Source organism: Argentina silus (genome assembly GCF_951799395.1).
Source record: "Argentina silus genome assembly, chromosome: 8".
In the NCBI taxonomy this organism is placed as follows: Eukaryota; Metazoa; Chordata; class Actinopteri; order Argentiniformes; family Argentinidae; genus Argentina; species Argentina silus.
In genome coordinates this window covers 1577051-1604770 of record NC_139662.1, presented here as the reverse complement: position 1 = coordinate 1604770, position 27720 = coordinate 1577051, and the positions used below count along the sequence as shown (strand labels likewise).

The 27720-nt window shown below is 44.6% G+C and overlaps 1 protein-coding gene across 1 annotated transcript; it reads right to left on the bottom strand.

The window, feature by feature from the left end:
* Positions 1-372: 372 nt before the first annotated feature.
* On the bottom strand, positions 373-27226 carry LOC310808838 (3-hydroxyacyl-CoA dehydrogenase type-2-like; the record flags this gene model as incomplete). The annotated part of the gene is made up of 4 exons (XM_083675936.1): positions 373-607; positions 764-872; positions 2095-2217; positions 27200-27226. The coding sequence occupies 4 exons, from the start codon at positions 27224-27226 to the stop codon at positions 417-419; spliced, it is 450 nt and encodes a 149-aa protein (XP_083532062.1). The 3' UTR covers positions 373-416.
* Between the last annotated feature and the right edge of the window lie 494 nt (positions 27227-27720).

Here is a 27720-nt window from a genome sequence, read left to right as displayed (position 1 = left end):
GGTGTGATGTTTTGAGAGCTTTAGCATTCAGCATTTCCTGTGTCCAGGCGTTCTATTCACTTCTAATAGGACAAATGAAGGTACACTTGCCTCATAAGGCTCATTCTTGTTTCATTTGTCCTATTAGCTCCTACTGACCTCACTTTACACAGACACAGAGGAGGAGTGACTCAGACTCATTAGAAGTTTATTACTGGATCAGTTTACAAAACAAAACAAAACTGCATGGAGCGTACAGTACAGCAGAGCTTGGAGTACCAGACATGAACACACACCTCACATGCACACACACATCGGAGCTGTCACAGTGGTATACCTTGGATCACACACAGACACACACACACACACACACACACACACACACACACACACACACACACACACACACACACACACTCACTCACTCACTCACTCTCTCAGGGCTGCATGCGGATAGCTCCATCCAGTCTGATGACCTCTCCATTGATCATGGGGTTCTCAGCCAGTAATGTCACCAGGTGGACAAACTCTGCAGGGTCTACCAGGCGCGAGGGGAAGGGCACCTGGCGGGCCAGGAATGAACGCACCTTCTCAGGTAAACCCGCCAGGAGAGGAGTGGAGAACAGACCTAAGGAGAGGGAGAGAGAGGTTGTCTTTCATGTTGTACAGTGTATTACTTTAGCAACAAACTCTTTTTATGCCAATATACCTTTGAAATTAAGAGATGGAGAGGAAGGGGGGTGGAAAAGTGTGTGAAAGAGTGTGTGTGTGTGTGTTTACTGACCGGGTGCGATGGTGACCACAAGGATGCCCATGGGTGCCAGGTCTCGGGCGATGGGTAGAGTCATCCCAACAATACCCCCCTTAGAGGCTGAATACGCAGCCTGACCCACCTACAGAGAGAGAGAGTGAGAGTGAGAGTGAGAGTGAAGGAAGGTACTGTTGAGACAGTGTGTGTGTGTGTGTGTGTGTGTGTGTGTGTGTGTGTGTGTGTGTGTGTGTGTTTGTGTCCAGTCTAAAGCTGGCGCACACACCCCCATCCTCATCAACGGGACTGAGGTGGAGCGAGTCACCAGCTTCAAGTTTCTGGGTGTCCACATCTCTGAGGACCTCTCCTGGACCCTCAACACCTCCACCCTGATAATGAAGGCTCATCAGCGTCTCTTCTTCCTGAGGAGACTAAAGAAGGTCCATCTGTCTCCTCAGATCCTGGTGAACTTCTACCGCTGCACCATCGAGAGTATCCTTACCAACTGTGTCACAGTATGGTATGGCAACTGCTCGGCATCGGACCGGAAAGCACTGCAGAGGGTGGTGAAAACTGCCCAACGCATCACCAGTTCCTCACTCCCCTCCATCAAGGCTGTCCAGGGCAAACGATGCTTGCGTAAGGCACGCAGCATCGTCAAGGACATTTCTCACCCCAACCATAGACTTTTCACCCCACTCCCCTCCGGGAGGCGCTACAGGTCTCTCCGCACCCGAACCAGTAGGTTCAGAGGCAGCTTCTTCCCTGCGGCTGTCACCCTACTGAACTTGAACACTGCACCGACCTGACAACCTACTACCCCTGCAACCCCCCTCCCCCCCCCCCCCCCCCCCCCCCCCCCCCACCCGGACAATTGCACTATTGCACTATTACTCCCCTCCCCTGCTCTTACTCAATACCACTGCTCTTCTGTACATACCTGTCCATACTGTTCATACTGTTTCATAATGCACATAATGCACATATCCTATATTTTCTTTAATACTACTGTACATACCTGTTTATACTGTTTATACGGCATTCCATATTTATATTTATTCTGCATCTACCTCATGTACTGTTAATACATATATACTGCTAGACTGCATTACCCATACAGCTCATATGCTGCTACACTGCTCATACTGTAACTATTTATTCTGCTATAATGCTACTCATATACTGCTATACTGCACTGCTTATATTATACTGCACTACTACTGATCATATATTGCACTACCTGTAAATACTGTTCATTGCACTTTCTGCTATTTTGCACTTCTGGTTAGACGCTAACTGCATTTCGTTGTCTCTGTACATGTACTCTGCACAATGACAATAAAGTTGTCTAATCTAATCTAATCTACCTGTCCATCAAATGCTGCTACACTGGCAGTGTTGATGATGCAACCTCTGTGTCCATCTGCGTCTGGTTCATTCTTCTCCCCCACGGCCAATCGGATTACGTTAAAGGTCCCTGCGACGTTCACCTACACAAACACACACAATCACATAATACCAACGATTTACGCATACCAATACATCTGACTGGACCACACTGTAGAGAACATTGTTCCTGTCATAAACCATACATTCCCCTCTCTGAGGTTCCATTGTTTTCAAGACAGACTTCCAATTGGTCTTATCTGAGTCCTCATCACCAGAGACCCCTCAAAAGACCCTAAACCATGGAGTACTGGCTTTGTATCAGAAGGTGCAAATGGTCAACACCACTCCCACAAGGAAGGATGGGAGAGAAGGGTAAGCGGGGTTCGTCTCCAGTTGTGCACAGCTGGTTACTCATCCCGGAAGGAATGATCTTTGAGGGGATCACTCGCCTCCTCCGCACCCTTCACTGGCTCCTGGTAGCAGCTCGCATCAGATTCAAGACCCTGGTGCTTGACTACCGGGCGGCAAAGGGAACAGCCTCTCCGTACTTGCAAGCAATGGTCAGCCCCCAAACCCCTGCCCGATCACTCCGCTCCACCTCGGCTGGCCGCCTGGCACCGCCGCCTCTACTGGGATGCAGCAGCCGCAATACTTGGTCACGGCTTTTCACTGTCCTGGCGCCCCGCTGGTGGAATGAGCTTCCCACTGCTGTCAGGACTGCAGAGTCACTACCAATCTTCCACCGTAGATTGAAGACCCATCTCTTCAGGCTACATCTTAACGGTCCCTCCTAAAGACCTCTTCACCCCCACTACCCTTGTACAAGTTCCTCTCCTGTTAATAAAAAAAGAAAAAAAATCCTTCTTCGAGCATTGTGACTGCCTATGGCCCCTGGTCTGACCATTGATTACTTTATCTTATGATGACTGATGGAGACTGATGGATTCATTTACTTAAACAAATGTATTTGTTGTAAGTCGCTTTGGATAAAGGCGTCAAAATGCCATAAATGTAAATGTAAATGTAATGAGAAGGAACATTCAGAGAAGGCACTCATACACACATAAAACACAGACAAAAGGATCTGTGCACATGACTGACTGATAATTTCTTAACACATTCGAAATACCAACATACTACCTGTGAATGTATTTTGAATAGTGTGTGTTGTGCAACAATGCTTGAGATTGATAGATAGATAGATAGAAAGATAGATAGATAGATAGATAGATAGATAGATAGATAGATAGATAGAAACTTTATTTATCCCAGGGGGAAATTCAGGTTCCAAGTAGCATACAGACATAGGGGTATCACACATAACATACACATACAACATACAACATTAGCAGCATTTTATACAGACGAGGTGCAGTTGTAAATGTCTTTGCAGTTAGGTGAGGTGCAAAAAGGTAAGGCAGACAGTGCAATTATAGCATTAAATACTAAAAACTAAATACGGGTGTGGGGGGACATGCAGCGTTCGGCCTGTAGAGGGAGCTACAGGACCGTGGCCGGGGTTGTGTCGGCGAGACTTTTGTTGCACACCTGCTGCGAATTAAGTCTCGCCGGCAAATGTTTAAGATGTGTGTGCTTCTGCCATTTCAGTAGGCGAGGTGAGCTGGGAACGGCGGAACGAGAGAGAGAGAGAGAGAGAGAGAGAGAGAGAGAGAGAGAGAGAGAGAGAGAGAGAGAGAGAGAGAGACGACTGCAAAGTCGCCGAGTAATCATTGAGGAGGCTGGAAAGCCAAAAGGACATTCGTACGAACTATATGAATAAACGGGAGAGATTCCCTTACAGTAACGCTGCGTCTGCCTCTGTGTACAACGGACTTTGTTACATTGGCGCCCAACCTGGGACACAGAGGGAAGGCAGAATGGAGGTGTTAGCAGCGGCGATGTCGAGGATAGCGCTTGTCCTCGAGCAGCAGACGGCCCTGCAGCAGACCCAGCAGACGACGCTGGAGGATCTAACGGCGGCGAGGATCACGGACAGTGCCCTCCTTCAGGACTTCACCAGGGTCGGCGGGCCGGCGCCGGGGACCGGAGCGGCACCAGGTCCCCCCAAGGTCCAGTACCACCGCCCCCAGGACCTCCAGACCGCCGTCGGACAGGCCGAGGACCATCTCTCCCTCCCACCGCGGGGGCCACAACGACCAACCCCGGCCCCGCGGCAAGGGGGGGGGGCCAACGCCCAGGAGGAGCCGGGGGAGCAGAAGGAGAGAGGCCGGCGCCAGCCCCGAGGACGAGATGGCAGGGGCGCACCTATCCGGAACCGACCCCGGCCCCACAGGGAGCACCTCGAGCGACAGGGGGGGTGTGTTGGCGGTGCGGACGGCCGGGCCACGTGCAGGCCGAGTGTCGGGCGATGGACGTGGGACGGGTCGTCCGCATCGGCGACATACCGGGCCCTCCCCCCGGACCAGGAGCGGCGTATCGTATTCCGGTAAGGATACAACATGATACGCACCAGGCATTCTTGGATTCGGGCTGCATGCAGTCCATGATCCAGGAGCGCCTGGTTCGGCCGGGGGCATTGTTGAAGGCATCGAGGGTGCGGGTGAGGTGTGTGCATGGGGACATTCACGAATATCCGGTGGTCGCTATCGAAATTCATTTTGAGGGGAAAAACCATAGAGTACAGGCGGCGGTTAGCCCACGCCTCACGCATCCCCTGATTCTAGGTGTGGATTGGGAGGGGTTTCCTCAAGCGGTAAAGAGGGCTACCGGGATGCGTGCACGACAGCTAGGGAGGTGTGTGGCGTGTAATGTGCTCTGTGCCGAGGCGGCGCCTCGCGACACTGCCGGGGAGCCGGAGCCGGCGGGGGCGCCTCACCCCGAGACTTCCTCGCCGAACTATCTGCTGCTAGGCGACTTCCCCCTCGAGCAGTCTCGTGACGAGACCCTCAGATCAGCCTTTGACCAAGTGATAGCAATTGATGGTACTTTGATACGGCCAGACACAGTGCGCGCCCACCCCTATTTTGCGATTATCAGCGACAGGTTATATCGAGTAAGTCGTGACTCACATAGTCAGGAGGAAGTAACCCAGTTGCTGGTTCCCCGCAGCCGCCGCGAAATGGTCTTCCAGGCGGCTCATTTCAACCCCATGGCGGGCCATCTAGGGTATGACAAAACACTGCACCGTATAATGGCTCGATTTTATTGGCCGGGGATTCGGGCAGAGGTGCGTAGGTGGTGCGCTTCCTGTCGGGAATGTCAGTTAGTAAATCCCCCGGCCATTCCCCGGGCCCCCTTGCGGCCCTTACCATTGGTCGAGAACCCGTTCGACCGCATTGCGATGGATATTATCGGGCCATTTGAACGGAGCACACAGGGTTATCGATTTGTGTTGGTCTTGATAGATTACGCCACCCGATACCCCGAGGCAATACCTCTGCGCAATATCTCTGCCAAGAGTGTAGCGCAAGCATTGTTTCAAGTCATCTCCCGCGTGGGAATCCCGAAAGAGATTCTCACCGATCAGGGCACTAATTTTATGTCACGCACCCTCAAGGAACTGTATGGCTTGTTGAACATCAAGGCGATTCGAACCAGTGTTTACCACCCGGCCACTGACGGCCTTTGTGAGCGGTTCAATCGGACCTTGAAGTCAATGATCCGGAAGTTTGTCCACGAGGATAGTCGGAATTGGCATAAATGGCTAGATCCCCTGTTGTTTGCGGTGCGGGAAGTTCCCCAAGCTTCCACCGGGTTTTCCCCGTTTGAATTACTCTACGGGCGTAAGCCCCGGGGTGTCCTAGACCTGTTTAAAGAAAATTGGGAGGAAGGGTCTAGCGACAGTAAGAGTGAGATCCAGTACGTCCTCGACTTGCGCACAAAGCTCCACGCCCTAGGGGCTATCTCACGTGAGCATTTGCTGCAAGCCCAGGAGCGTCAGAAACGCCTGTATGACAGGGGGTCTACCCTACGAGAGTTTACACCGGGAGACAAGGTGCTCGTACTGTTACCCACCTCCAGCACGAAATTACTCGCGAAGTGGCAAGGACCGTTTGTGGTCACACGTCGCATGGGGGACGTGGATTATGAGGTTGTACGCTCGGACCGGGGGGATAGCTTGCAGGTGTATCACGTCAATCTCCTAAAAAAATGGAACGACGTGGTCACGGTTGCTCTGGCTACGGTAATTCCGGAGAGAGAGGAGTTCGGTCCGGAAGTCCCAAAATCGAAAGTTAGCACTCCGGTCGATATTGATAACCATCTCTCTGCTAGCCAGGCCGCGGACGTTGCAGATTTGCAGCTTAAGTTCGCTGACGTGTTCTCTCCCCTGCCCGGTCGGACTACGCTCATCGACCACCATATAGAAACGCAGCCGGGTTTAACGGTGCGCACGCGTCCCTATAGGGTGCCGGTGCACAAACGAAACGTTGTGTGCACGGAGTTGGAAGCCATGCTGGAGCTGGGTGTGGTCGAGGAGTCCCGCAGTGATTGGTGTAGCCCCATCGTGCTTGTCAACAAGCCAGATGGGACTATACGGTTCTGTGTGGATTATAGACGGGTTAATGCGGTCTCCAAGTTCGATGCCTATCCGATGCACCGGGTCGACGAGCTCTTGGACCGGCTTGGTACGGCCAGGTACTTCACGACATTGGATTGCACGAAGGGATACTGGCAGATTCCACTCTCGCCGGTGTCCCGGGAGAAAACGGCATTCTCCACTCCGCTCGGGTTATTCCAGTTCACCGTGCTCCCTTTCGGGTTGTTCGGAGCCCCAGCCACTTTTCAGCGCCTCATGGACCGTATTCTGCGGCCGCACGCCGCCTATGCTGCGGCCTACCTAGATGACATTGTCATTCACAGTGACACCTGGCCGCAGCATGTGCGGAGTGTGGCTGCTGTTCTGCGGTCCCTGAGGCAGGCGGGGCTGATTGAAAAGACTGCGGCCATCGCCACCTCTCCCCGGCCCAAGACAAAGAAGGAGGTGAGGGCCTTCCTGGGGCTGGCGGGATATTACCGCCAGTTCGTACCAGGGTTTTCGGAGCTGGCCAGTCCCTTGACGGACCTCACCCGGAAGGGTGCCCCGGATCCGGTCCAATGGTCGGGCCAGTGCCAGGGGTCGTTCGAGGCCCTTAAGGGGGCTCTTTGTGGAGAAACGGTCCTGTATGCGCCTGATTTTAACCTCCCTTTCTCCCTACAGACGGACGCGTCGGATAGAGGGCTGGGAGCAGTACTGACCCAGCGCGTGGAGGGGGCCGACCGGCCGGTGCTGTACCTGAGCCGCAAGCTGTCGGAGAGGGAGGGTCGGTACAGCACCGTGGAGAAGGAGTGCCTGGCCATCAAGTGGGCGGTCGGCACCCTCCGCTACTACCTGCTGGGTCGCGCCTTCACCCTCTACTCCGACCATGCCCCCCTTCAGTGGCTCCACCGCATGAAGGATGTAAACGCGAGGATCACCCGGTGGTACCTCGCGTTGCAGCCCTTCAACTTTTCCGTCGTGCACAGACCGGGTGCGCAGATGGTCGTGGCAGACTTCCTCTCCCGTGCAAGGGGGGGGGGGGAGTAGGTCGTCGGCCGTCGGTTCCCCGACCTGTGTCGGGCGGTGGGGGTATGTGGGGGGACATGCAGCGTTCGGCCTGTAGAGGGAGCTACAGGACCGTGGCCGGGGTTGTGTCGGCGAGACTTTTGTTGCACACCTGCTGCGAATTAAGTCTCGCCGGCAAATGTTTAAGATGTGTGTGCTTCTGCCATTTCAGTAGGCGAGGTGAGCTGGGAACGGCGGAACGAGAGAGAGAGAGAAAGAGAAAGAGAAAGAGACGACTGCAAAGTCGCCGAGTAATCATTGAGGAGGCTGGAAAGCCAAAAGGACATTCGTACGAACTATATGAATAAACGGGAGAGATTCCCTTACAGTAACGCTGCGTCTGCCTCTGTGTACAACGGACTTTGTTACAACGGGCTACATACATATGGACTATTTTAAAGTGCATTTAGTCCAGGCTGGTGGAGGGAGGTAGGGGCTGTGTATGAGACCTAGCATAGCTAGTAAACATTGTAGATAATGAGGTGAAACAGTGACATGATACATGATAGTGATATGATACAGAGGGTGGAGGTTATGCAGAGAAGTCCATCTCTTTGCCCTTGATTGACCTATTGTAGAGTTGTATGGCTCTGGGGACAAATGATTTAGTCAGTCTGTCAGTTTTGCTTGTCAGTGCTCGTAGCCTCCAGCTGATCAAGCTCTTCTGCTGGATGATGGTGTGGTACAGTGGGTGACCTTCATTGTCCATGATGGTGAGCAGTTTGCTCAGAGTTCTTTTTTCCATTACTGAAGTGATGCTCTCCAGTTCAGCTCCCACAACAGAGCCAGCTTTCCTTACCAGCCTGTCCAGTCGCCCGGCATCCCTCTTCTTAGTGCTTCCTCCCCAGCACACCACTGCATAGAAGAGAACGCTGGCGACCACAGACTGGTAAAACATCCCTAGGAGTTTGCTGCAGACATTGAAGGACCGCAGCCTCCTCAGGAAGTACAGCCGGCTCTGTCCCTTCTTGTAAATCGCATCAGTGTTGGTTGACCAGTCCAGTTTATTGTCCAGGTGGACCCCCAGATACTTATATGTGATTGGAATCACTTATTGTTTGATGTAATTCTCAACTAAAATATAAAACATAGACTTTAGTAATAATTGCAGATGTGCATATGCCTATTAAAACATTTTAGGAATTTTATCTTTATTTCTTGACTATCTGCATTTCACTGGTCATTCCTAAAGGAGAGGTGAGATTGCCGGAAGCTAACTGTAGAGGCTTGTGTGTGTGTGTGTGTGTGTGTGTGTGTGTGTGTGTGTGTGCGTGCATGGTGCAATGGAGGTCTGGGCGATCTGTTGGTTCTTGTGTGTGATTGGTCCACAGTATCAAAAGCTGCACTCAGGTCCAGCAGGACAAGGACAAAGAGCATTTTGGCATCAGTGTTAATTATTCATTCATTCATTCATTCATTAACAACCTAGTTAATAACTTAACAACATAGTGCTATCTCAGTGCTATGATCGGCACAAAAGCCAGATTGGAACAGTTAATCATTTAACAGTTTGAACACCTTTTTTTCAAGAATTATTTTTTTTTGGCTTAAAAAGGGAAGGTTGGAGATTGGCCAAAAATTGCTAAGGACTGAAGACTCTAAGTAACAGCCCAGAGAACATTACCATGGTGCTTTTGAATATTAGGTCCCTATCTGATAAAGCAAAAGCAGAGACAAAGTCAAATGGGTGAACCTGCTAACCATTGAAAGACAGATCTTACCATTGGGCTAAAAATAATTCACCCTTCAGCTAGAAAAATACACACAAACAAGTCCAAAGCTACACTGGAATGGCTTAACACAAAGTCATAAAAGCCCCAAAAATCAAACACCCTTTTACAATTAGAACATGAATCAAGTTGAAGTCTTGAGGGGAGACTACGATTACTGTCCATCCAATCCCTAACCAACTTGATAAATCCTGGGCAATTCACCAAGGAGAATGGATTAATATTGCCTAGTCCTGATGTGCAATGTTAGTAGACTCATCTGAAAAGTCTCAAAGCTGTAAATTGATCACTTCACATACTTATTCACACAAATCTCCATTTTACATTTTTACTATTTGTCAACATTTAAAAAAAAATCACTTTCATATATTTATATGCTGTTCAATTTCAGACTCCAATGCATTTTTTTTTTAATTCTAATCAATCACATTTAAAATGCTAAAGGGGATGTCTCAAGAGAGGAAGCTTTCGGTTTTCAGATAATTTAAAAGAAGGGCCTTCCTCACTGAAACCCAACACAGGAAAATATGCATCTGCAGTCGTGCATGTTAGCATCAGAGGTACATTTCTACAGTATGTCATGCCCCCCATGTGGGGACTATGTGTAAATGCTTTTCGGGCCTTTGACTTGTTGCACTTGGTAGCCAATATAGTCTATATAAAAATACAGTACTATCTTTTAGTTCACTCATATCTCATATACTAGCAAGTGAAGTGCGCACTATGTCGTTTAGGTGCAGACATTATAGGACTGTACCCTCAGAGGCATTCAATAGGTTCACTTCAAACACAGAAGAATCTGTCTCATCCTGTTGTTTTCATCAAAAGGACCTTACCATTGTCTCCCTTGAGACATATTATTTGTATGTGTTGCTCTTGTTGACAAAAGAGATATATGGATATATAAAGATATATGTTTTTCAATTTGAGGCTGACTTTATGGAAAAGGGAAGAGTGAGGTCTTCGGATTCAAACATCTGGATCAAACAATGCCTCCTTCTGGTGGTGCTGATACAATATATAAGCCATTTAGCTGATGCTTTTATCCAAAGCAACTTACATTGCAGTGAGTGCATACATCTTTCAGTATATATGGTCCCAGCAGGAATCGAACCCACCACCTAAGCATTGTTAGCGCCGTGCTCCACCAACTGAGCCACAGAGGACCACAATGGAGGAAGACCAAATAACATCAATGGAAGCACAGCACAGTTGACTTCCATTTCCTATTGAAGGCGGCTTCTTGCAGATGTTATTGTTTACATATGTGTAAGTGGCGAGTATCCTGAGAATTATGTAATACTGGATAGGTTTGCTTCTATTTCTAGGCTGGTCCAACAGTGACTGAAGCTTTCACAAAATCATGTTTGGAATGTTTTAATATAGAATGTTTCCATATTAAGTTTGAGTTCATTTTATTTCATTCACATGGCACGAGGTTCTGTACGAGGTGGAGTTGGGTGGACCCAGGTGCAGCAATAACTTGGGAGTCAAGGTGTGCAATAATTCAAAACTCAGGTGATACACAGACAGTGAAGACTGAGGACTGAACACAAAGTAACAACTGAGCCAGGCTTATATACTGGTCACATAACTCGACACTGGTGTAGCCAATTAACTAAACAAGATGAAATAAGGGAAACGATGAGGAGTCTCTGGCGGCCACTGGTGGCCAGTGGAGGAAGCAGCAGGAGTGAGAAGGATTCCTCACAGGTTCTATTCGACTCATTTCGACCCCCTCACTGTGGGACACGCACTTGTGTACCTTTCGCTGAATACGACCTATTCAATCACGCAGTTGCGATTTTAGCATGGCATTTCTGGAGGGGCAGTTTTGTATGACGTCCCCATCACAAACAATAAAGGTAGTCTACGGTAGGCATAGGCTATGGGCTGCGCTGTGAGTGCCAGGGAGCAGAAAGATGACTAAACTGAATACACTTCATACGCTTCAGCGCGACTCAGAAGGCTACATTGAGGTGGCCTATACTGCAACAAAGTAAAAAGATGAGACAGACACGTGTCTTCAATAACTTGCTTGTTTTATCAAAATACAAGCATGCGGCACATTGTTAACTTGTAGGAAAGTTTCATTAGGTTTTATCAATTGTATTTATTTAAATGTCAAATAAATATCATCAGTGCAGAGGCTATAACACACTACAAAAGTCACATTAAGACACGGAAAGTAGGCTAGGCTAATTAACGGAGCTATATGAATATACAGCCCGAGCCCAGTCCAGGGTTCTGAAAGCGACAAGTAACAAGTGTGCCCATCAACGGTCTAGACATTAGGCCTATACGTGACATTTAGTCCTCCACTTTATATCACAGACAGTATAACACGTTTAAAATGACTACAAAACAACTTAGTCAAAAGCAATATAGTCTACAGTGAACGGCGCACTGTCCATTTGTCATACATGTCCAAACAGACCTGCTCACTTGAATAGGAAAGTAGCGCGGCGGTTCGTTGCTTCAGCAAACCTCTCGATGACTTTACTGTTGAAATCTATCTGTCCCTGGACCAATGCATTTTCAATGGAAAGCATGTCAAGGCCGTTCAGTCGCTGGTGTCTGTTCTGTTCTGACAGATGTTTAATGTCTTTGAATCCAGCCGATGCCCAAATAGTCTCCACCAAAAATCATACATGGGAAACAGAACAGCGCATGTTTCGAGGTGCTAGCGGTTAGCCATCTCTTTTTGTCAAACCATTCCTGTTGGCCCTAAACGTTTTATCTCCAACTTCTCTTCCAAAGGCAATGTACTAAACCGTACGGTCAGACCATGTTAAGGACATTAGCGTTTAATAGTTTTTCGCCACCTGTTGCTAGGCAGAATTCATACCCAATATAATTTGCGGGAGGTTTTCCCTGCTTACGCCAATCACGCTCACGTTGTTCCCCTAGCAACGATGGGGCAGAGTGCTCCGCTGCCCCACAGCAGAGAGACGGAACAGGGAGCGCAGTCCGCAGCATGAGCACACACACACACACACACACACACACACACACACACGTAATTACTAGTAATTAGTCATTATTCCAAAAACAGCACTATAAGGATTGTGAGTCAAGTTTATTATATTTATACACACCAATTTCACCATTGAATCACTATTTTGTATTAAATATAAAATACTTATTATTATTACTAATAAAAAATATTACTAATCATTGTTTTGCATTTGTGATGTACTTTATGAGACTTTATAGTTGTAATGTACTTTATAAAGAAAGAAAACCTGTATATCCCCAAATTTGATTCTATGCAATATGTTTTTTCAAATGTTGTATTTGTCTTGTAGGCTACTTTTGTGTAAGCCGTATATTGTGGGTAAAATGCACTATAAATTCAAATGAACTTAAACTTAAATGTGTATTGCAGTGGAATCCTAACTCGAGATCCGCGTGTAAATCGAATCAATTTCCCATTGACATGAATGCAAGATTTACGCGCGCGGATTTGGAGTTAGGATTCCACCCAAAATGCGTTGCTATTGGTATCATTATGACGTTAATATGTACACAGAATTGAGAATGTTCTGCAATAATACACAAAGTTCTTGAACTTTTAGTTCAGTGGAATAACGAGCCAAGACGCAACCTGAACCTGTGCAATCAGTATTACCAGAGTGAGATATAAAGAGATTATAACCGGAATATTCGGCGCTTATACACAGCCTACTGACTGAGGTAGGCTAATGTAGGCCAGAGATGTAGTATAGTTGACATATAGTATCGTTTTATAACACTTGTATTTGTAAATACTTGAGACGGCATAGGCCGACTACCTTTACAGCATTTGGACAAGTGACGCGTAAAAATGTCACTGAGAGATATCTGTCACTAGGAGATGATATTTCCATTAAGTCGAATTCAGCGTTGGATATTTCTATATGCCTAAAAACTCACATCTTTAGAAAGGCCTTCCTTTAGGTCCTGTCCTCTTGTTGTTGTTAGTGTTTTTTTTGTGTTTTTGTTTGTGTGTCTATTGCACTCAACTGCACCGGCTTTGAAATTATCGGCTACAAATGAAAAACACATTCCAAATAAAATATATTTTTTATTATTATTATTAGAGACCTAAATGCATGAATTGAATTAGGGCTATTTTAATTTTGCCGAGGTCTTCTGCTTATTAGCCTATAGGCTCCTACCTGTACCAGGCCGATTCCAGTTAATAAAATGTGCCCATTATATGGCCACTGATATTTGACCTGTTGACCACAATTGTAGGCTATATTTCAAGGCGTGTCAACAAACATAGCCAGCCAACCCACACTGGAAGCTTTTGCTGACTCTAACATAGGCCTCTGACAGGACCAAGTCACTTCGAACCATTGCATCGAACGCTGATAAGAGTTGTTAGCCAGTGAATTACCATGATAATGAACGCACACTCTATAGTCATTCCAAACCCATTATGACGCCAGCAAAATGCACATTACAGTTAATAACATTTATTTGCTGCCAATCGGTGTACTGGTATGTGTTGACTGATTCAGAAGGGTAAACTCAAAGATTGTTATCCCATTCTCATTTGGGGAATCTTTCTGACATTCCTGTTGCATTATAGTATGGGTGTGTGGAGATTATTTCAATCATTTTTGGTTGTGTTCTATCTACTGTAGGTGCATAAAAACAATGGAGGTGGAAATATATATGAGTATTGAGGATATCAGGAAGGAGCATGAGAGGATTAAGACAGAGAAGGCAGAGCTTGAGAAAAAGATAGAGGAATATGAGAAACAAAAGAGAAGGGACCAAAAAGTTAGGCAGAGGGAGGAGGAGATCCTGGCCAGAAAGGCAGAAAGACTGCAGGAGGACAGGAATGTGTTCAATAGGGAGAGGGAGGAGATGGACAGTGGGATCAAGATCCTCATGATGGAGATTGAGAAAGAGAGGAAGTCCTCAAAGGAGATACTTAGAAAGGCTGAGAAGGCAGAGGCAGAGTTAAATATGATGAGGAAGGAGAGCGTGAAAATCCAAAGAGACGGGCAGAAGGTGGAGCAAGAAATGCTCAGGATGTGGAAGGAGAAGGAGACATTTCTCAAGGCCAAGAAACAGATGGAGAAAGAGATGGAGAAAAAGATGGTGGCAGTCAAGAGGAGAGAGGCCCTAGTGATGGAGGCCGAAGAAAGACTTAAACTGAGCCAGGAAAAGGAGAAGGAAGAGCAGGAGAAGGAGACCTCAAAGGAGATGCTTAGAAAGACAGAGAAGGTTGGAGCAGAGTTGCAAATGATAAAGATGGAGTGGATGAAAATCAAAAGAGACGGGCAGAAGGTGGAGCAAGAAATGCTCGGGATGTGGAAGGAGAAGGAGACATTTCTCAAGGCCAAGAAACAGATGGAAAAAGAAATGGAGGCAGTCAAGAGGAGAGAGGCCCTGGTGATGGAGGCCGAAGAAAGACTTAAACAGAGCCAGGAAAAGGAGAAGCTAGAGCAGGAAAAGGAGACCTCAATGGAGATGCTTAGAAAGACAGAGAAGGTCGGAGCAGAGTTGAAAATGATAAAGAAGGAGTGGATGAAAATCAAAAGAGACGGGCAGGATGTGGAGCGAGAAATGCTCAAGATGTGGAAGGAGAAGGAGACATTTAAAAAGGATAAGAAACAGATGAAGAAAGAGATAGAGGCCATCAAGAGGAGAGAGGCCCTGGTGATGGTGGCTGAAGAAAGAGCGAAACAGAGTCTGGAAAAAGAGAAGCTAGAACAGGAGAGGGAGACATTGAAGAAGGTGAGCATGGTGAGGATTAGAGAGATGGTAGAGAACCTATAGACTAAATAGATGAAGGTGGTTGTTGCTAGTTTTACTATAGCATTTAGTCCATGACCTTCAACTCTCAGTTGAATTTGTCCAATTCTTGTCTCACCTTGGACTCCCTTCTGATGTTACTTTTTTAATTTCAGATGAACGAATGCTCCAGATATGCCCCAACCCTCATGTTCTCGTTGAGAGCGACTCCTCTGATGGCTCAGCTGGTACACCATCAGGCAAGCCAGGGGACGAGCCTTTGTGTCAAAAGCCTGGTTGATGTGGCCCTGGCTGAGAGCGTGTGGGGGTGCAGAGATAAGACAGGGGACTGCACATGCCGACACCGTTAGCCTGGAAACCTCAACACAATTGGCCGCTATTTAGGGATATAAAGCAAATCAATTTAGATAGTTGTCTTAAGTTCAATAAATTAAGTTGAACATTAAATTAAATTGACTTCCTTTCTCAACCACTGTGACTGCTTGTGGCATTTATTATTATAGAAAGTCTTACTTGTGATGACCGTGATGTATGTAGCTGAAGATGAATGTAGCTATTTATTTTAAGTCGCTCTGGATAAGAGCTTCTGCTAAATTACTCAAACGTAGGCCTAAAGAACATCCGTAAAATAATGTATCCATTTCCTGTTAACCATCTCTAAACCCTAGATGGTAGTATTTACTCTTACACCAGAAACGTGACCAGTGTCTTCCGGCAAAAGTTGAGTTTCAGTTTAAAAATATAAAAATTCACAAACAGAACTCAAAGCCCTATACAGGGCTCCGGTACCAACCCTCTAGTAACAGGTTTGGACCTCGGGGTCCGGTGTTGGGCGGTGGTGGTTAGATTCACTCCGCTGTTAACAGCCTAAAAATCCCATAGTTCCTCCATATAGGCTTTCTTCACTCACTTCAAATGCACTGAAAAGTCATCCCTATAAAACCGTGCACAGAAGCGGGCGACCTCTATGGTTGTACGGCTGCTCTAACCTCAATGAGTGCCAGTTGGTGTAGTTGCGGATACAAGATTTATCGGTATGGAAAATATACCCAATGGAGGTAAAAATAATAGGCCAGATATAACCCTTCAGATCCTATGATATCACATGCACAATTAGCCTATAACCTTTTACATTACCAGGAGGAGAAATGTGACTTATACTGAGTTCTACAATTTAAAGTAAAAATAATAAACCATTACATTTCATGACACTGTTGCTTTGAATGCAGGATATGATGTTTAATTAATGTTCAAAGCATTACAGCATAGCTAAAATATCATAAAATGGGGTTACAGACAGAGTGGCTAAAATGTTAACATGATAACATTTAAAACGATAAAAATTAGAAAATAACAAAACCTATCAGTCTGTCTTACTATTGGTCAGTGAAGATTTAGAGAAGCTCCGGTTCCAAACCCCGTTGAGTAGGCCCGTTTCCTCTGTCCGCCGTGTTTGTGGTGAGCTCGAGTTTCCTCTACCCAGCCAAGAGGCTCTGATTCCCCGCGGGGGGCCTCAGCTTTGCCCCTGACGAGTAAAATCTAGAAAAACTACTAAAATTATTTTTCTTTGGAATTGATTGAAGAATCCTGAATTCTGGACGAACCTGAAATCTCGAGGATCCGGAATTCTGGAGGAACCTGAAATCATGTGTCCAAGTATTTTCCATGAATCTGTTGAAAACTCCTATAATAATACTATATCTAAAGGTGCTCCTCTGAATTTGTGAAAACCTATGATAATAGCTCCTCGGTGTGAAAACCTATGATAATAGCTCCTCGGTGTGAAAACTTATGATAATAGCTCCTCGGTGTGAAAACCTATGATAATAGCTCCTCGGTGTGAAAACCTATGATAATAGCTCCTCAGTCTTACTCACTGCCACAGCCCCAACAGCTAAGGGTCTGGCCCCGTGCTGAGAGAGGAACTGTGGAGTTTTCAGAGTGTGGTCTAGTCACTAAAAAGATCTCCAAATACTTGTCAAGAAAACTCGTCTCCAAAAGTTGTTCAGCGGTTGCAATTCGTAAGTCAGAATATGGTCAGAGTATGAGCTCCGGGCTTGGTCTCCAACACACTCAATCCTGCTCCGATGCCTCAGGTTCATACGCTCCGCAGCGGGGAATGACCAGCGAAATGCCCCAAAAAGCATGTTTTATACCCTGGCTAACCCTGTGTTGTGTCTATGTTTTGCACAGTGCACATCTATGTTTTGCATGTTAAACTTCTCTGTTTGTTGTACATCTATGCTTTGCATAGTGTGTATCTCTGTTTGTTACACAGCAGGCCTGCAATGCTTCCTTTCCAGGGATCACAAGACGAGAAGGAGGGGCTGCTACAGCCCCAAATGTTGCAACTCTGTGGTTAGGCCATTTCCCTTCACCCAACAAGTATGGCTTCCAGGCCCTATTACCAACACACTCTCCTACCGTATAACAATATAGTAATCAATCATTTAAAAAGCCTTAAAACCAGCAAATCACTCTATTCTCTATATCATTAGCATCACACATTTCTCAGCATATTTCTACTTAATTTTGGACGCCAGGGGACTTTCCACCACCTGACCTGACCCTTCGACGGGTCTCACTTCATATTTTCTTTCCTTCAGTGGTTACACTTTGCACCCATGACTTCAACTTTTCAAAGATATATTGCCTTACCTCAGCGATTAATTCTGAGCAAGACCACACAGTTAAACATGGTTATTTCTAGCACTTTCTTTGTTAGCGGGCCTACTCTTACAATGAGGCCTAAGCAGATATAGTGACACGGGGTCATACACTCAAGTCCTAGTTATATCTAAGCAGTTTAAGCAGTTTACATACATTTGAATCAACTCATCACTTCTAGGTAATTTATGCAGGTACACTACTTATAAATCATTTTATCATCTATAAGCAGTTATGCAGTTGCACCTATTTGAGGGATAAATCAAAGATAAAATGTGTTTCAGGAACATCCGCAGCCGCGGTGTCCCTCATCAGGTTGGGCCCCCAGCTGCTAAGCTTTTTCTCTTTCTCGCAGTGTCGTGGTGATTCACCAAGGTTGCTCTCAAACCTCGGGCCAATCCTGCTGTGCTTAACTGGGTAACGTTGGGAATGGTGTTTAGGCCGGGGAAAGGCCATACTAGACTCGCCCTCGGCGACACCAGTTGTGTGGATGCAGAATAAATAGCCCTCCCAGTCTGTTTCTGCAAGGAACTTCTAATTTATGGATTATCTACATTGTTTTATGTTGAGAGTCTTGTCAAGTCTGAATATGTTAGAGTTGGGATTTGTCCTCGACCTCCAAATATAAACGAGGACAATCACTTTGTTTTTCAAACAGGTACCACTATTGTATGTATTTCTATTATCAAGGTTTCTATTACTTTACCATACTATGAAACAAATTGAATATGTTTTTAAGCGTCCAAAAAGCATTGATACCATTTCCAAGCACTCCAAGAATCATTTTGCGTTGCTGCTACAGCAGCCGCGCAATGTCAACACTTTACACACGCACTGGTGTAGCATGTAACATTAAAATCCATCAACTTCATATCACACCATTGCAACACTTGGTGAACTTGTTGGATCAGTTAAGGCCTGTGCCAGAAATCAGTACACAGACCAATCACACAATGGGACTATAACAGGCACATACATTGCATTCGGAAAGTATTCAGACCCCTTCACTTTTTCCGCATTATGTTATGTTACAGCCTTATTTTAAAATAGATTAAATTATTAATCTAATCATTAATCTACACACAATGCGCAATAATGACAAAGGTGCTTCAACAAAGAACTGAGTAAAGGGTCTGAATACTTATGTAAAGGTGATATTTCAGTTTTTTATTTTGAATAAATTAGCAACAATTTCTAAAAACCTGTTTTCGCTTTGTCATTATGGGGTATTGTGTGTAGATTGATGAGGGAAAAAAAAATTTGAATCCATTTTAGAATAAGGCTGTAACATCACAAAATGTGGAAAAAGTTAAAGGGTCTGAATACTTTCCGAGAGCACTGTATTTACATCTTGATTCACAGAATCACGCCTCGTACACATTTGCAAGTGATAGCAACGCCCATCACCTGTCCCAATAAAGAGATGCTACAAGCGCACCATTTCATCCTTTCCACTCTTCACTCTCTGACTGTCTCAAGTGTACTGTAGTTGTGTTGTTGTAGCTGGCTACACCTCAGCCTATGATTCTCACGGGGCGTTAGGTTGAAAAGTGTACTGTAGTTGTGTTGTTGTAGCTGGCTACACCTCAGCCTATGATTCTCACGGGGTGTTAGGTTGAAAAGTGTACTGTAGTTGTGTTGTTGTAGCTGGCTACACCTCAGCCTATGATTCTCACGGGGCGTTAGATTGTCTCTGATAGAATCCTACGGTTCAGCTCGACATTCAACAACGATTTTCACCTTCTGAGCACCTGTTAACTCTCTGAGCTAGCAGGCTAACCTGTGAGCTCTCAATTCTTTGTTATTGTTGAACCCTAGCTCAACAATAATTCCTCAGGTTATTATTATAACTTGCTAGGTCACATGTGTAGGCTACAGCTAGCACTTGGGACGGTCGGCTAACTAAGTTACTTGTTGTTTCCGGACAGCTGAGAACCTTGGCTAGCTTTGACAAGCAAATATTGAGAAATATTAGCACCCTGTTTGCAGGAGGGTTGGCCAGCTTGTGTTTGTAGCCCTAGGACTACTGAGCACTTTCTAGTTTGACATAATTCCTAGCTAGTTACCCCGTAAAATGATCTAGAACATGCCAGTTCTCTCTGGTGTGGGACCAGTGCCATATCTAACTATGCGGGTACCAGTTCCCTGTGGTAGCACGATGGTATAGTAATGCTGAGGTGTGCTGATATTGTACCTGCTTGTTGCATCGTGCGCTGTATCTAAACTAACCCCACAACTAAGTCAACTAATAAACATGGGCTACGCATATCTTAAACATGCCTGTGTGTGTGTGTTTGTGTGTGTGTGTCTGTGTGTGTGTGTGTGTGTTTGTGTGTGTGTGTGTGTGTGTTTTTTCGGGGATGCAGAGAAAGTCTTCCAGCTGTTCCAATGAGAACATCCATCCATAGACCTATGCATTTAATTCTGGTTTGTTTATAACTAAGAGGAAGACACGGTTATCATCAAAAACCACTAGTTATCATCAAAAATGATGGTCACAGTTTGCTAAAAAAAGTACCTAAAAAGCCTGTAGAGGTCTCGTAAAAATCAAAGTTTGGAGAAAAAAGGATCTGCCCAAGATTTACAGCATACCACCTCATCTGTGAAACATGGTGCAGGGGGTGTTAGGTTTGGGCATGTATAGTTGCCATTAGAACTTGTTAACTTGTCTTAATTGATGATTGTACCTGCTGACGGCAGCAGCAGAATGTATTCTGAAGTGCACAGAAACATCTTGTCTGCTTGAGTGCAAGCAAATGCGTCCAAATGCATTGGATGGTGCCACACCATACAATAAAACAATGCCATAGCCAAAACGCTGCCATAGCAACTAGTGGAAAGATCTTGATTGGCCAAGTCAATCTTCAGATTAAAATTCAATTGAACATGCATTACATTTCCCTAATGATAATAATTTAGGCAAAAAGACCTCAAAACAAACAACAACTGAAGATGGCTGCAGTACAGGCCTAGCAGAGCATCACCAAAGAAGATGCCCAGCGTCTGGTAGGGTTAGTGGGTTGCAGACTTCAGGCAGTTATTGTCCACTAAATACTAGTGGATTGTCCACTAAATACTAAACATGACTGCTTCATTTGCACATTTGATAAGTCCGTCCCATTACTTTTGGGTACACTGAAATAGGGGGACTATGCATAAAAAGTGGGGTAATTTTTGAATGGTGAAACCAATGGGTACACAAATACCATCAAATAAAAGCTGAGAATCTCTACTTGTAATAATTGTTTAATTTCAAATCTAAACGTTTGGAGTATAGAGCCGAAAGAACAAAAAATGTTTTGTTGTCCCATTACTTACACAGGCAGGGGTTTGGGAAAGTGACAACATTTGACGGCGAATATATACTGTATGTCAAACCCCTGCCTGACCACTCCGTTCTTCCACCTCGGCTGGCCGCCTCTAAGAGGATGCAGTGGTTGCGCTAGTTGGTCACGGCTTTTCACTGTCTTGGCGCCCCGGTGGTGGAACGAGCTTCCCAGTGCGGTCAGGACTGCAGAGTCACTACCTATCTTCCGCCGTAGATAGAAGACCCATCTCTTCAGGCTACATCTTGACTGTCCCTCCTAAAGACCTCTTCACCTTCCACTACCCACCTGTACAGTACCTCTACTGTAAAGCATTTTTAAAAAGCATTGTGACTACCAATGGCCCATGGTCCTAGCATAGTTTTGTTTTTCTTATGATGACTGATGTATAGATGATTCACTTACTTTAGACAAATGTACTTGTTGTAAGTTGCTTTGGATAAAAGCATCTGCTAAATGTCAAAAATGTAAATGTGGTGAAAATGGGTGAAGTGTCTAGCCCCAAATTTACAAAAAATGGTTAGGGCATAAACCCAATATTTTCATGTTTTATTCATTTTTCCAGAGAACAGATTGGTGTTGAATTGTGGGATATATGAAGGATTGCCCCTTTTAAAAGGCTACCCATTTTTAATTGGCAATTAGGGCACTTGAAAGTAGCCAAATAAGCCACCTTTTTGTAGTGGTAGGGTCTCTCTCTGATAAACCCCCCCCCCCCCCCCCCCCTAAAAACTACCACACAGGTTCTTGACATCAAAGATGAGCATCTTTTAACAGACAATTAACAGGCCATGTAGCAATTAAGTTTATTTTATTTTCTAGTGCATGAGGTTATTCGCAGACTCAAACCTGGCCGTAGGGTGATTACTGATTAAAGTATTTGTTATTATTTGATTTCAGCTAATCACACGGCTGCAAGGTGTAGCTTCTTATCAGAAATGTGTGGAATGTGCTGTGGAAGATGATTGATGCGAGGTAAAGCCAATGGCTATGCCCCGTCCCTGTTTTTGACGCTCTTGCTCTTGGCTTAATGAAAGCCAATGAAGTTTAACGCATTGGTCCAACAGACCTTTCGGGCAAGTGTCTGGGAACGAGACTACTTAAATCTTAACATAATATTAACATAATCTTCAGCAGTACATGCTAATCACAGTGTATCTATGAGAAGATATTCAGCAGTTTGCTCGTACAAAAGTCCTACAATTCCGAAGCGAGTATAAACCAAGGCAATAATTAATATTAAATACATTTAACTACATTCATAAAGTTCTTCATAACCAACATCAGGGAGATGTGACCAGAGAGGTGGTGAGTGGATCCTGGCTATAAGGGCACATTCTTGCCAACACACATTCTGGTGTGACATGTGGGATGTGTTATTGATCTATGTTGCTTTGGCTGTCTCCATGTGTGGATCATTGTAATCAGGGGTGGGGCTGGCCTTTTAAACACCTGTGCTTTGTTTCATTCAGGGAAAACAAAGAGATTTTTAACATTTCTTTTAAAGAGACAACACACATTTTCTGCCATGCCTGTCAATTGTTTTGGCTTTAATCAATGGTTTCTTCTTGATGTTGTGTACATGTTTTCATGCCTATGTCACCTTTCAGAGGAAATCAAGGAACCTATCCAGATCTGATGTCGTATTAGATGAGTCAAACCCTGTCAGAACATAGTTTGCTTTTGCTAGATTATTTTCTTTTCTTTTGTCTAGTATTGGTATACATGGTCGAAATTATGCACTCATATTTAGTATTTGGTCGACAATACTTTGTATGCAATAACCGTCTGGGACCCATTGACCCCACCAGGTGCTGGGTATCTTCTCTGGTGATATTCTGCCAGGCCAGCCATCTTCAGTTTTTGAGGTCTTTTTGCCCAAAATCTTACTATCAGAAAATGAAATGCATGTTCAATAGGATTTAAATCCAAACATTGACATGGCCAGTCAAGAACTTTCCACTTTTTCGCCCTGAAAATCTCCCTAGCTCCAATGGCAGTATGTTTTGGGTCATTGTCTTACTGTATGATGAAGCGCCATCCAATGAATTTGGAAGCATTGCTTTTACTCGACCAGACAAGATATTTCTGCTGCTGCTGTCAGCAGTAACATCATCAATTATGATAAGTTAGCAAGTTCTAGTGGCAGCTATACATGCCCAAACCATAGCATCCCCTCCACCATGTTTCACAGATGAGATGGTATGCTGTAAACCTTGGGCAGATCCTTTTTTCTCCAAACTTTCCTCTTGCAATCACTCTGATAATATTCATCTTATCTGTCCACAAGACTTTTTTCCACACCTCTGCAGGCTTTTTAGGTACTTCTTAGCAAACTGTAACCTGACTATCCTTTTTAAGGATAACTAGTGGTTTGCACCTTGCAGTGAAGACGAGTGGCGATTGGCTGAAATACCAGCAGAGCGTTCGTGTTCAGAAAGGAGACGTTTTCGTGGTCAAAGGTGTGACCCTGAGTAAAGCAACCAAACAACTTTTACTACAAGTTACAAATACTGCAATGGAAATGACACTATCTATTCATTTGGAACATTATAATCTAAGATAGAAATATTTCTCAGACTAACTAGAAAATGATGCAGGAAATATTTATCATTGTTTATTATGTTGTGATTATTATCATTATTACAGACTTGATTAACACTGAGATTTTGATAATAGTCAAATCTGATTGATGTTATATAGATCATAGTAATACCTACGTTTGGTGTCACATAACCAGTTTGTAGACCTGTATCTGATTGTTAAATGTTTTGGTCTTTGTGAATACGGTAATGTAACAGCGTGACATCAACAGTCAAAGGGTTTGAACATGAACAATGTTTACATCCTGGGATGTAAACATTATTTACATATATATATATATATATATGCGCTCCATCATTATTCTCTGACGCTGACGTACGTTCCTCTATCCTGCCGCCAGGCGGGACAAGTAGATCTCCCCCTGACTTCTGGGAAACAGAAACTTCGGAGAGGAGGCAGAGAGGAACTCCTGACCATGGGGGACGTACTGTATACATCTGAGTTAATATTATCATTTTGTTTGATCCTTTACAATATATTGTACATATAAACACAACATGAATGTGTCTTAAAAAGCCTCCTAGAGAAATATAAAACCAAATGGACAAATGTGAGAAAGGGTGCACTATCCAGAACACGTTGTTGTCCAATATCTCCCTATCAAATAAAACATACATTATTATGATAGAGGCTTTTTATAAGCTACAAAGACTTAATGTAGAAAAGGTGTGTGTGTGTGTGTGTGTGTGACCCACACACATACACACACACTGACCCCCCCCCCCCACACACACACACACACACACACTGACCCCCAAAAGCACAGTCAGATTTACTTGGGTTAGGTCAGGGTTAGGGTTAAGTCAGGGCTAGGGTTAGGGTTAGGTCAGTGTTGGGGTAAAGTCAGGGTTAGGCTTAGGTCAGGGCTAGGGTTAGGGTTAAGTTAGGGTTAGGATCAGGGTTAGGTCAGGGTTAGGGTTAAATTAAGGTTGGGGTTAAGTTAAGGGTTAGAGTTAAGTTAAGTCAGGTTTAGGGCCAAGTTAAGGATAAGACTAATGGTTAGGGTTCAGGTAAGGGTTAAGGTCAGGGTTAGGGCTAAGTTAAGGTTAGGGTTAAGGTCAGGGTAAGAGTTAAGGTCAGGGTTAGGGCTAAACGTAGGCCATCCCAAGGATCCCATTTAGCATCTGTCCTGCCAAATGCCAGTTGTATAGTCAGACGGAGATTAGAATAGTCACATGATTTCCTTTAACAGCATCAAGGATGTATAATACAACCTTCCACCTGTAGAGGGCGCTGTGACCACAGAGATGCACCACGGTTCTGTGTGTGTGTGTGTGTGTGTGTGTGTGTGTGTTGCTTCTCACCAGGGGACTTTCCAGTCCTTGACTCATCGCCTGATAACTGTACTTGTTGTGGTATTCCCCTCCATACACACATACCAACACACTCTGACAGGAGGTTTATTCATGTTATGTTTATGAACGTGTTTGTTGTTTAAATAATGTAACGTGTTGAGAAATGCACTTTAAAACTAAATAAACTTGAAACTTGAAATTTGGGTTAGGGTTAGGGATTAGACAACAAGGCGAGCCGGGAAATCATAGTAGCTCCCATGGTTGGTCCTGGAGAGAAATGTAATCTCATCTAATCTAAATGTATTCATCATATACACATTCATCCTACAGCCGTAGACAGTGTAATGGAATGCTTTGGGCAGCTAGCTCCTCAACAACGCAACAAAGTAATCAAACAATAAAAACAACGAAAATGTATGAAAATGAAACTAACAAAGAATATGACTCAATGTCATACATCCCACAGCAACATGGATCTGACCAATCAGGTGGGAGCGCTGTGTGTGTGTGTCGGCCATGTCAGGAGGACTGGGAGATGAAGACACAAAATGGCGGCCTGGGTTTACAGTCTCTCAACAGCATGTCGTCTCCTCCCCCACCCTAGTGTGTGTGTGAGTGTGTGTGTGTGTGTGTTTTGTCACACTGTGTGGTGTTCTGAGCGTGTTTTGGGTTGTGATTGTATAAAAGTATTTCTTATCAGGAGGAGAAGCACCTCCTTCAGCGTGTTATCAAAGCCATCATCAGAGTGATTCCAGTCTGAGAAGGACAGGGAAGAATAGAATTTAGTCATGCCTCTCATGATCTAAGTTCAACTGTCTTACCCAATCAGAACCCAACAGAAAGTGTTAGAAATTATTTTTAGAAAAACAGTTGCATTATAATGCTCAGTAGCAGACGAGTAAATAAAGCTATTCAGTTCTTTATTTAGGGTGATTCAATTTACTAATTGTATTTGATATTCCATATGCAAATCAATTGAATTAATATGTTTTTTAATCATCAGAAATTTACTAATGTGATGGCCTGTTGATAAATGAGAGATGAATCAAGCATTAGTTCCATGGTATGTTGGATTAATACATAAAGAGGTAAGGGTCAGGTCATCAAGATAGATGTTGCAACACACACATAACATAGGAATGATGTAATGGAAAAATACTAGGATAGGAAAGGACAAATCAGAGTTTGTTTTCTTCAGCAGGTCAACTCGTTCCCCAGAGGGAACGGACCGGCGATATCTCTACCTGGAACGGATCGTGTGTCAGGGGCTGGGACCAGCCTAAAACACCAACGAGAGGAGAGCCAAGTCTAAACCGCGGCTCCTCCCCAACCAAATAGCCAATCACAATCATTTTGTTTACTGTAAAATGCTTTGTTTGACATTTTGAATGTATCCATTTTTGGAGGGTTGGTTACAGATTAACAGCTTGCTGACTGTGATTTTCTTCTCCAAAGGTGGTCCTTGTACAAGTCTAGAATTTTGACATATAAATAAATAGCTAAAAGTAAGAAGTAGTTTGTCTTCTCCTTCAAATAAAGAACATGTTTTCTCACAAAAGGTGTGTTTTATTCCATTGTTTTTAAACAATGCAGGTGTAAACAAAGACTTCATAGACTTTATAGCTTCAAAACAGGCTGAAAACTATCATGTTGATGTCATGGATGGTTAGGGTTAGGGTTTGGGTTAGGGTTAGGGTTAGGGTGGAAACTATCATGTTGATGTCATGGATGGTTAGGGTGAGGGTTAGGGTGGAAACTATCATGTTGATCTCATGGATGGTTGGTCCTTAAATCTGTCGCTCCATCTCTGAATATGAGAGTGATGACATTCCTCCAGCTCCGTCCCTCGGCTGTTTACCAAAAAAGTGGCGGGGAGCCCGCTTTGTTATTGTTTGAATTACAGATTTATTATTTGACCCTTTAAGTCTCTTTTCAGATCTAAGAGAGTCCCATGTGCATATAACACCATCATCAGGGTTAGGGTTAGGGCACCATCAGTAGAAACAGTCTGATCAGGGGTCCACGCCCTTATTTGACCCTGAAACTAATATGTTGTGTGTTGTCATGGTTTTTCAAATGGTAAAAACACACACTCCTCCTTGCAGTCTGTGTTGGTGGTGGTGGTTATACGATCACCCTAACCCTCGCCCCGCAGATCAACTTACCTTGAACATGAATGATGACACAGTCATAGTGAAAGCCAAACACTCAGCTCAGCAGAGAAGCCAAGCTGTTTGGGACTCTGTTGAGACACCTGACCTCGGTGATGCAGGTACACAGCTGGGATGAGGAACAGAGTCATGACTGACTGACTCTCAACACTGAACTGGTTACATTATCAGCACTGGTCACACACTGGAAGTTACATCTGGCAAAGGTGGACATTAATGCTTCAGTGATGGTTGATGTGTAGTGATCTTGGTGCCTGCCTAATAGTGATCTTAGTGATCCTATCGATGCCTAATAGTGAGCTTAGTGATGTTATGGCTGCATAATAGTGATCTTAGTGATTTTATGGATGCCCTGGTGTCAATGCAGTAGAAATCCACTTACAAACGGCTGCACCCCATGATACAGTTGAAGTTGAAGTTGAAGTTGATTTGATTTTTAAATGTAGGCTCACTAAAACATAACTCATAGTAGACCTACCAAACGTCTAAATGACGTTATTAATGATCAATATTCT